The sequence below is a fragment of the Crocuta crocuta genome, unplaced genomic scaffold (genome assembly GCF_008692635.1).
Source record: "Crocuta crocuta isolate KB4526 unplaced genomic scaffold, BGI_CrCroc_1.0 scaffold1133, whole genome shotgun sequence".
NCBI classification, from domain to species: domain Eukaryota; kingdom Metazoa; phylum Chordata; class Mammalia; order Carnivora; family Hyaenidae; genus Crocuta; species Crocuta crocuta.
The window spans coordinates 484,594-495,953 of NW_027530366.1; the positions used below are offsets into that span (position 1 = coordinate 484,594).

At 48.6% G+C, this 11,360-nt stretch overlaps 1 protein-coding gene across 1 annotated transcript in view; it reads left to right on the plus strand.

Annotated features, from left to right (window-relative positions):
* XPNPEP2 (X-prolyl aminopeptidase 2) overlaps positions 1-11,287 on the plus strand; it is a 23,855-nt gene extending 12,568 nt beyond the window's left edge. The window contains exons 12-21 of the mRNA XM_077766140.1: positions 699-808; positions 1,563-1,640; positions 2,756-2,827; positions 4,871-4,931; positions 6,145-6,214; positions 6,721-6,825; positions 7,280-7,339; positions 7,836-7,912; positions 10,384-10,473; positions 11,093-11,287. Of these exons, the coding sequence (XP_077622266.1) occupies positions 699-808; positions 1,563-1,640; positions 2,756-2,827; positions 4,871-4,931; positions 6,145-6,214; positions 6,721-6,825; positions 7,280-7,339; positions 7,836-7,912; positions 10,384-10,473; positions 11,093-11,287 (918 nt within the window). The remainder of the gene's footprint in view (positions 1-698; positions 809-1,562; positions 1,641-2,755; positions 2,828-4,870; positions 4,932-6,144; positions 6,215-6,720; positions 6,826-7,279; positions 7,340-7,835; positions 7,913-10,383; positions 10,474-11,092) is intronic.
* The last annotated feature ends 73 nt before the right edge of the window (positions 11,288-11,360 follow it).

Sequence of the window (11,360 nt, forward strand, 5' to 3'; positions counted from 1 at the left end):
TATATAAATAATATATATGAATAAATGAGTATATAAATTATATAAATACATAATTATATACATAGTATATACATATGTACATAAATATACAATTACACACATATAATTATATTGAATAATTATATATATATGTATATATATCTTTTTTCTTTGATGACTTCCTGGCNTTCTTCACCCTGGCAAGATGATGGCTTGCTCTTTTGGATATTCCTGTTCAAATTAGAAGAAACACCCCATTTTACAAAACTTTCTTATAGATCATTTTAAACGGAGATAGAAGTAGAGAAAATAGCATAATGATCCCCACACAGCACCTCTCTGCTCCAGCCCTCTTCAGCTCCTGGCATTTGGTCTACAACTCCAAGTTCATTGCCTACGCCCCCACCCTCCCCCACCTTCCGCTGCTGGCTGATTTTAAAGCAAATCCCAGGTATCATACAGTGTCTCCTGTCAACACCTTAGTATCTCTAAAAGAGAACACTTCAGGAAGTATCTCTAAAGGATAAGAACTCTTTTCAGAACATAACCACACCGTAATCACATATAAACTTTAACAAGAATCCCTTAAGATCATCAAATAGTCAGTGAAACCCTCGAGTTTCCAAAGCTCAGCTCCCGGAGCAGCCGCCTGATCCCCTTGATCCCAGAGCCCTGGCTGCGATCCTGCAGCAGCCCGCTCCTCTGCTTGCCCGCTGCAGGTGCGGGACGCCGTGGCTGTGATCCGCTACTTGGTGTGGCTGGAGAAGAACGTGCCCAAAGGCACGGTGGATGAGTTCTCGGGGGCGGAGCTACTCAACAAGTTCCGAGGGTGAAGAACCGCTGCCGACAGTTTGACCAACTATCTTTAAGGGTGGGGGTGGGAGCAGGGAGGGGCACCTGGTCTCTTTACTTCAGCGGGAAGGAAGACCCTCTTTGTATTTGGGGGCCTCTCTGGAACAAGAAGTAGCAGGTTTTGGGGGAGGCCGGGGAGCTGGTCAGGGCGGGTTGGATGACAGTGCCCGGAATCACTGAAAACGGGACACCTAGAAGGGCCAAAACCCATCAGTGCCCCCTGGTGTCTGCTTCAGGCACAGACCCTGCCTCCCTGGGGAAGGCTGGCTCAGGCCAGGTGGGGCTCCTGGGTCGCTGGAAAATATCTAGTTGCAGAGTGAAGTCCTCTGAGGGCGCGCATGGCCCAGGCCATAAGCATACTGTAGGTCTGAGGTGCAGGATGCTGCTCTGGGGCTGGGGAAGCTTTCAGACGCAAGTTGCTAGGTTTCTTCACTCCCGCTTTACCATGAACTCACTGTGGATAATGGGCCTCGGTTTCCACATCTGTAAAGTGGGGGAGGAGGGGGACGAATTGGTGTCTACGGTCCCTCCTTCTCTGACCTTGAATGCTCTATAACTGACAGACTGGAGCCTGGGAAGATGGTACCAGGAGGTGGGGCTGGGAGAGCCAAATGGAGTCTGGCTGAGTGAGGCAGAGGCAGCCATAACCTTCATTTGCCCTGATTAGATACGCTGGGTCTAGCCTAGACTCTGAGCCCATCCACTGACCATTCCTTCCATGTACTTTACAGAGAGGAACAGTTTTCCTCCGGACCCAGTTTCGAAACCATCTCTGCTAGTGGCCTGAATGCTGCCTTGGCCCACTACAGGTACTTCAGGAGAAGGAATTTTCCGGGGCCCTGTAGGTGTGGGATCCTGGGGTATATGCAGGGGGAGGGAGTGTGGAGGAAGGAATGCTCTGAGGCCCGGGGCGCACATTTAAGGTTTGAGACCTGTTAGCTCTGTGGAGGCTCTGATGGGCAGTGGAGTTCAGGCAGGAATTGGAGTCTTCTTGGAATTAAAAGGCCTGAGCAGTTTTCCCCACAAAAGACTGAGACATTGTGAACACACAGGGCTGAGGGATCTGGAAGGAAGGCGGGGCTCCTTCTGGATGTTTTTCCTTGGCTTCCTGTGAGTTATTTTTATTAGCTAATTCTTAAAGCTCTCGAGTACATGGGGAGAAAGCCCTATTCACCCAACCTGAATCAACTAAGGAGGGCCCAGATGTAGGCTAACCACATGTTTGGCTCCATAGAAAACCAACACCTGCAGGCCTGCCTGATAGAATTTGGGGACCCAAACCCACCAGAATGCCTCAGCCTGGCATGGGCCTAGCAGGAAGAGATCAGATAGATGTCCCCCTTTGGCCAACTTGGCCTATCCTAGAATTCCCTTCCCTGGGGTCTCCCAAGCCCGCAGCTGCCTTGGCCCGCCCCTTCTCCCCTCTAGAGAGTAGCAGGGTAGGAACTCCTTGGCCCTTCCAACTCTGGCTCTCCAGCGCCACCTTCAAGGACCCTCCTTTCCTATTCCCTGGCTTCCCTGCGGCCACAGAAAGTTAGAGAGAGAGCACTAGACTGAGCATCTGGGCCCAGGCCGAGCTCCTCCCCAGCTTTACGGCACAGCCTGCTGCCAGCCCCTTGGCCACTGCAGGCCTGTTTCTCCTTATGTAGAAGGAGATGGCTGCACTCGTTGCCCTCTGAGGCTCTCCAGGCTCCTGCATTCTGGGTTCCTTCCTCTCTCCCTTCCTGGGTACCAGGCCCTTGCTTGGTGAGGCATAAGACAAGCAGATGTGCACTGAGTACATTAGCAGCATCGACTGAGTACTCTTCCAGGGCCCTTTGGGAAATAAGGGGTGAGGGTGTTCCTCTGCTTCCACTTGGGACCCCCCCACCCTGACCAGTGCAGGGTTAGGCTACTCCTTTCTCAGTGGCTCTCCCCTTCCTAGTCCAACCAAGGAGGTGCACCGGAAGCTATCTTCAGATGAGATGTACTTGCTGGATTCTGGGGGACAATACTGGTATGTACTCCCCACCCTGCCCTGCCCAAATATCTCAGCTCAGACATCCTGGGCTGCCTAAGAGCTGGCCAAAAGCTTTCCCTTCCTGGGTGTGGATCCTTTGTATGAGAAAAGAGAGCCCTGGATTGAATGACCCTGAGCATCATTCCCATTTTCACACTTGGGGATCCCGGCACAGTGGGAAACACACAGACGCCAAGACATTGGGGATGCCCATGCAGCACCTCTGGGAGAATCAGAAACATCTCTCCTTGCTCAAGTAAAATGTTTTATAAGCCTGCATATTATTACACAGTCTGAACAGTTATGCTTAGCAGCCCTGCCTGGCTGCACAAACACTGCACCCATATTCTCACCTACTCATGCACACACCAGCAGAATGCATCCTCCTCGGCCCTCTCTTCCCATACTGCACAGATGAGGTGACCATGTCAGGCTGGGAGTGGGGTAAGATTAGGCCTCCACAAGCAGAAGGCAAGTGAGGAGAGAAACAACCTCAGAGGATGCCCAGAGCACAGCTGAAACAGGGCACACCTATCAGCATGGGTATGTCTGTGAGTAGATATGTGTGAGTGCTCTTCAGAGTGTGTACATGACCATGTGTAGGGTTATGTAGGAGGATACTCTCTCCCCTCCCCTGCTCCAAGACTCCACAATCTGTGTATCAACCTGTGTGCTCTCATTGAAATTAGTATATAACCACAAAGTGACTGGTACCCCTTTAGATGTGTTACCTTTGTACAGTGCACAATCTGAACACCCATACATGACAGCCATGCAGAATTCACTAACTAACCCCGGTTTTTCCAAATTTGTGACCAATCATTCACACAAGAGTTGAGATGAGATGAGCCAGTAGATGTTTCCCTTCTTATCTAGGAAGCAAGTGGGTTGTAGAAAAGCTTGGGCAGGGTTGGTGCGGCGGGGGGTGCGGGGGCAGATCAGGAAGGGGTGTGCTGAACTGATGGAAAAGCAAGGAGTTGTTTCAGTTTCCCATTCTCTATCCTGTGGAAATGGTGAATGTGCCAATGGCAAAGGCTCTTCGCTTATTATTAGCATAGCTCTGGGAGCTAACCCGAGAGCTTAGCCCAGCAGTCTTCACTCGTCACCAGTCTGGCATTGGGTGACTGTGTACTTGAAATGGCCAATGGGCAAAGAGGAAGTGAATTTGTGGGGCGTTGCTGGATTGGGGCATGCTCAGAGCAGGGTGAGACCGGGGACATGGTCACCTCACTTCCCCTTCTCCTCTTCTGAAGAAGTCTGCCACACCCTGTGACCTGTTCCAAGGAGGAATGCCCAGGGCCCTGGGACCATGTCTCCCCTCCCCCCTCTTAGTGGTAGCCACAGGGGCCATCTGGGGAAACAGCTGCTGCTATGGTTGGGAGTCAGACTTTTTGGCTTCTGGCTTCAGTTTCCTGGGACTCTGAGCAAACCCTTGGGTGAGATCCATGTTTACAAGGAGAAAGCTGTGTAGGGAGTCAATGCTTGCTCAAGGTCTGTCTTCACTGAGGCTCAGAAAGGGAGATGGCTCATGGCTTCAATTGCCTTATCTGGGAAATGAGGATGATGAGGCACCCTCTGCTACCCTTCCCAGGGAGCTGCAAAAGTGTTCTAGAAATGGTAAATAACTATGTGAATGTGTAAGAGTATGATGGTCTCTTTGAATCTCAGTTTCTCCACCTGTAAAAATGGGATAGTCCCCTCCCTCTTGCCTCCCTGAAAGCCTGGTAGAAAATTTGCTTGTAAAGCCAGACTGAGCCAAGAAACTCAGATTTGTAAAACAGCCAAAATAGGTGCAATGGGGGTGGAGTATGTATGTGGGGGATCAGAAATGTCAGACAACATAGTGATTCTGAACTTAATAGCTTTGCAGAGTCCCTTTATGCACAGATGCTAAAGATGGGAAATTGACAATGGCATCTATGTTCTTCCTTTAGCCCTAACTCACCTCACCCCCACCTTACTCTTACCACTCAAACCCCAGTGGGAAGCACACATGAAGCACATGGCCAAGCTGTACATGCTGATTGTCCTTCTCCACAGGGATGGAACCACAGACATCACCAGAACAGTCCACTGGGGGACCCCCTCTGCTTTCCAAAAGGTAAACATTGGACCCAGAATGCCCCTACCCACCTTTACCCAAGGGACACCCAAGCAATCACTCCAGCCAGCAAGAGCCCTTCATCTTGCAGAGGTTAAAGCTGAAGCCCAGAGAGGTAAAGTAGTTCGCCCAAGTCACACAGCAAGTTAGTACCAGAAGACCCAGTGGTCCTGGCTACTTCCCCAGAAATATTTCAGGCCACTGACAGGGCCTCAGCCAAAGGTTATCATCCTTCCATTTCAGTGAATCAGTGGACAAATATTTATTTAGTGCTGTCTGTGTGCCTAACCCCGTGCTCTACTGAGGGGAAAAAAGGCATTCCAGACAGACAGAAATCGCATGAGCAGTCTCAGAGGCAGAGGTGGAAAGGAGCTAGAAGTTTCCAGAAAGCAGCGAGGGCTGGCCCACCTGGAACAGAGACTGGGATGTCATCTCTGTACACTGGGGGCTTCTGGGTGGTAGGGAACAGGGAACCATATTCATGTGTTCAGCAAGCAAACTGGGGCTCAGACGTGGTGCTGGAAATAAAGAACAAACAAAAGCTGGCCAGGCCTCAAGGAGCTCAAGTTTAGTGGGTTGAGTACACTGCCCCAGGCTGTCATGCACAAGATGACAAACCTGTGTGCTTGTGTGCCTGCGTGCGTGTGCGTGTGTGTGATGAGAGGGACATACCACATTGCCATAAGGAGTGAACAGGAGAAGAGGTTGCTGTCAGCCCACCTCCCTCCCTTTATCTTCAAGGTAAACAACGCAACTGAGCAAGGCTGACCTGCCAGATTGTGAGGCCCCAATCCAAACCTGAGGCCTGAAGGAAACTCAAGGATGGTCATAATAGTAATAAGGGCACTGACCTATATTTGAACATTTACTGTTTGAAGCACCTCATGTGCATGAGTTGACCTACTTTTCCCAACAACTTGCGAGCTGGTACTGCGATCATTCCATTACAAATGAAGAAACTGAGGCACAGAGTGGTTAAAGTAGCTTGCCCAAGGTCTCAGACTTTGTGAGTGGCCAAGTCAGGATTCTAGCCCAGGGAGTTTGCCTCCCAACCCCATACTGTCAGGCCTCAGCCCACCATCATCTATAAGAGTCTCTGTGGACCAGTTAAAGAGAACCACATGGACCAGGCTCCAGCTTTCAACACGTCCCCCTCAGAAACTCCCAGGATCCTCCTCTTACTCACCATGTTACCTCTCCCTCTCCCCATCAGGAGGCATATACCCGTGTGTTGATAGGAAATATTGATCTGTCCAGACTCGTCTTTCCTGCTAATACATCAGGTGGGTTTTGGAAACCAGGCTGTACCCAGGGGTCCTGATTTCACTGGACCCAGACTGCCACTCTGGAAAGCTAGTGCAGCAGGGATTATATCACCATCCCATCCATTGTACTGATGAGAAAATCCATCCCAGAGAGTGAAAGCAGCTTGCTCAAGATCACACAGAGGATTACTGGGAGAGCCAAGCCTTCCACCCAGGCCTCCTGCCTCCTAATCTAATACTATACCTCAGTGGGGAGGGGGCGGCTGCTGTGGGCTGTAGCCGTCATGGGAGGATTCCTAGAGGAAGCAGGTGTCTTGGTGGACGGGGAGAAATTATAGTAGAGCCATCAGTCTAGGTAATGTAAGTATAATGTAGGATGTGCTGAAAATAGTGCATGCTAACTTGCCTCTCAGGAGCCACTCTCCACAGGTACCATCTTGGTAGTTGGCTCTGGGACAAGAGCGTAGGAAGGGGCGAAGCAGACAGAGGTCAGGCTGACTGACTGGGGGCCATCTCTCTTCCAGGGCGAATGATAGAGGTGTTTGCCCGCAGAGCCTTATGGGATGTTGGGCTCAATTATGGTCACGGGACAGGCCATGGCATTGGCAACTTCCTTTGTGTGCATGAGTGTAAGTGTCTCGTCAACACTTCCCTGGGCTCCCCCCGTCTTGTGAAGGAGATAGAACATTGCACTGGTATGGAAATGACCAAGCCCCACAGAGATGCAGTGACCCACCCAGGATTAACCGGCTGATGGGAGGTGATGCTCCACGGGGTAAGTGAGAAATCCTGGCAACTGGCCACTCCTGCTGCTTGCTTGGCATCCAGGAGGGCCTCAGAGAGAGGAGTGGCAGGTCAAGGCCTAGCAGCTGGCTGGCATAGACACCAGAGTAATAAAAAGCAGGGCCAAAGTGGTCTCTGTGCCAGCCCCAGCTAGACAAATGATGTGGTGGACAAGTGCTGCTGGAGAAGACCCAGCTTCCCCAGTTGGTTTCCCAGTTACCTGCTCTTCCCCAGAGCCTGCTAGTTTCCGAGCTGGAGAGTACGAGAAAATTGACACCATGCCTACATCTCCTCTTCCAGGGCCAGTGGGATTCCAGTATGGCAACATCCCCATGGCCAAGGGCATGTTCACCTCCATTGGTATGTCTCATGGGCTCTTCCACCCCCTCCCCACCCCAAGATTAGCCCAGAACTATAGTCGAGGGAGTGCCAGCCTGCAGGGAGCATGCCATGCACAGATCTACTGGGCTCCACCACTCTCAGTCCCAAATGGATTGTCACACCCCAATCCTAGATCCCTTCAGCTCATACCCTCATTTTGCCCTTGGGGGTCAGTTCCTGGCTGTACATCCAAACTCTGGAGTCTCCACTCAAAAGCTGGGGTAAGAGGACAGTAGTACCCAAGGAGATGGGGGTGCCTCCAGGATCCAAGTGAGCTCTTAAGTCTTCCCTGCTGGGCTACAAGGCCTGGCAGGTTGCCTCTGTGTGGTCAGTGAGCATATACCCAGTGGTGGGTCTGCTCAAGCCAGGGGTCAGCCACACAGCTGGGCCCTCCAGTCACTCCTCAATTGGGACAGGAAACACGGGCTTGGGTCTTCCTCCTGCTTAATATCACCAGCATCTCTGCGTCTCCTAGAACCTGGTTACTATCAGGATGGAGAATTCGGGATCCGTCTTGAAGATGTGGTCGTTGTGGTAGAAGCAAAGACCAAGGTAAACTGCTGCTGAGGTGGTCTAGAGCTGTGGGTGGCACAGCAGTGACTTTGGGTTGCATGGGGTATTAGGAGGGTCAAAGGAGAAGGACATTTAGTAGGCAGACATGAATTTATTTGGAGTTTTCCTGGGCTCTAGAAAAATTCCATAACTTAGGGTTTCTCAAATCTGTTTGCACACTAGAATATCCACATCATCAAAAGAGCTTTTTGTTTTTAATGCCAGTGCCCAGGTCCCACTCTAGACCTAAATGAATCCATATCCTTGCCCTAAATCATTGGTCCTCAATGCACATAATAATGGCCAGAGGAGCTTGTTAGACATGAAGATTCCCTCTAATAGTGGCCAACAGGATAAAATACCTATATATCAACTTAAAAAGACTTATATGGAAAAAATCTCTACTGAGGGACATAAAAAAGGTTTAAGTAAATGGTGCTCTCTGGAAAGAAGCCTCAATATTATGGAGATGTCATTTCTCCCTAAATTAATCTATACATTCAAGACAACCACAATTTCAATGCTAACTGGATGCTCTTGTGACTTCACAAAATGATAGTAAAGTTTATTTCTAAAAATAAACGTGCAGAAATAGCTAAGTAGCTATTTATAGCTAAGCTAGTAAAATTCTGAAAAGGAAGAGCAATAAGGGAAACTAGCCTTTTCAGATATTAGCACAGACTCTGAAGGTACTGTAACTAAAACAGTATGGCACTAGAAAAAGACAGATGTAACAATAAAACAGAATAGTCAGTCCAGAAATACACCCTCTAATTTCTATATACAAAATGGGAATTTAATTTATAATAAAGCTGGTATTTCAAAACAGTCAAGACCATAAATATTTAATAAATGGGCAGGGGGAAAAATGGCTAATCATTTTGGGGGCTTATTAAAGTGAAGAACCTTACTGTTACACCCAAATAAAATTCTGAATGGATCAAGATTTAAAGGTAAAATCATAAAAGATCTTGAAGAAATTCTATATAAATTCATTTATGTAGGGTGGAAATGGATCTTTCTATGCAAGACCTAGAAGCTGTGAAGGAAAAGATTGATAAATTAAATTTAAAACTGTCTCTATGGAAACAAGACCATAAACAAAGTCAAAAGATGTATGACAAACAGAGCACATACAACAAAGAATGCATTTCCTTCTTTCACCATAAGCTTTTTACAAATCAATAAGACAAAAATAGGGAGGGAAAATAATCAAAGGGCACGAAGTGACAACTCACTAAGATCAACACAAATGCTCCATAAACGTGAAAAGATGCTCAACTTTATTCTTAAAGAAATACAAATCAAAACAACAATAGAATACCAAGTTTCACCTGTCTGATTAGCAAAAATGAGAGATTTTGGTGATACCCAGTACTGGTGAATGTATGAGGAAATGGGCCCTCTCACATACTGCTGGAGGAAATGCAAATTGATACAATCTTTCTGGAGGACAATTTGACAATATCTATCAAAACATCGATTTAAAATGCCTATCCATTTTGTCTCAGCAATCCCTCTGCCAAATATGTATCTTCTGGATATAGTCCCAAAAGGTCACCAAGCCATTTTATACACTGATGTTGATTGTAGTATTTTCACTATAGTCATAGTGTAAAAGGAGTGGAAACAGCCTAAATATCCATTACTGATTAAGTAAATCATCATCTGCATACTATGGACCCTCATGCAGCCCTCAGAAAAGAGTGAGGTAGATATCTTTGTGCTAATATGCAGTGCTCTCCTACGTTTACTATTAAGAGGGTGGTGAAAAGATGCAGAAAAGCAGGTGGTAGGATCCATTTTGTGTGGATTAAAATACATACATACATACATACCGTATATGTCTTAAATGTTTTCAGGAAGGAAACCAGGCAGGGAGGATACTTTCAATTTTTATTGTGTATCCTTTTGTAGTTTGAGTTTTCTAAGCACAAGCATGCAAAGGATCTCTAGGAAATGGGAATTATGGACTATTTTTTCTTCTTTATATTCATCTCTATGGTTAGCTCCATTGATAGATACAAAGAGATGTGGCTGGATAGAGAGAGAAATATATAGAGATGTAGACTACATGGATAGATATAAAAACCTAATAACTTACCTTAAAATTATTTCAATGTAGTTTCCCAGCACTGTGCTAGAGATTTTCACTCCAGTGGTCTGGGGGTGGGGAGACCCTGGAATCTACATATTTAACAAGCCCCCTCAGTGCTGTAGGTGCACACCCTTTGAGAAGTACAGACCTAAGTCTAAATTTTAGGAATTCAGAGGGAAGGACCAAAGGTGAAGTGCTAAGTGATAGACTGGGGTTTGGAGGTAGCCAAGGGGACTGTAAGAGGTTGAGGCCTATCTTGAGTCTCAGGCTTGACAAAAGTCAGTTCCTTATGCCCATGGCTTGAGTGGAGTGTTCCCCCTCTCCCTTCAACCTAGCACCTTCTCCTCACTCATTCTTCTGCTTTCCCACCCAGTACCCGGGGTCCTACCTAACATTTGAAGTGGTATCCTTGGTGCCCTATGACCGGAACCTCATTGATGTCAGCCTGCTATCTCCAGAGCAGGTAAGGGATCCTCTGCACTTCCATGTTTTCGCCCGTGAACCACTGACTGCCTTCTTCCCAACCCTGGGCCTCTCTCACCTCTTCTCACCTTACCCCAAGACCCTCTGCTACTTCCCTCGCCTGGGAGGGTCCACACTGTTGGCATTTGTAGGCACACCCTGGGGCATCCTTCCCATACTCACCAGAGACCCCAGAGCTTCCAGAACTTTCTGGTCCGACCAACCTACCCAGCCCCAGGTACTGAACTCCTGGGGAGTCTGAGACTGAGTCTCTGGACTCTGCCACTTCAAGTGCTAGGATAAGCCTCAGTCCCTTCTTCTGTAAAATGGGAATACTTATTCTTGCTCTACTTTCATTCCTGAGCCTGTAAGCCACTTTGATCTGCCACCCACCCCATGAAAGTCACTATGACACTAAACAGCCACTGTGGTGAACTGCCTCTAAAAAGGCCGAGAGAATGCCTGTGGCCTGCGGATGTCTGGAGACCTGTGGGGTACCTAAGAGTACCTGGGCTGAGGTGGGAAGCTGCAGTACCACAGCAGGGGGGCTGGATGGCACCGAGGCCTCACTTCTTGGCAGCCTGGCCTGGGGAGGCCCTCACCCCTCCTTCCCTTTGCAGATCCAGTACCTGAACCACTATTACGAGACCATCCGCAAGAAGGTGGGCCCAGAGCTCCAGCAGCGGCAGCTGCTGGAGGAGTTCGAGTGGCTACAGCAGCACACGGAGCCCCTGTCAGCAAAGGCCCCTCATACCACCCCCCTAGCCTCTCTGTTGGCAGTCTTCTCTCTGGCCATCTTCAGCTGCAGTGTCTAGAGGCTGAGACTCCCTAGCCAACCCTCTAGCTCAGCTCCCCTCACCCTGCACTTCCCACACCCCAAGAGCCCCT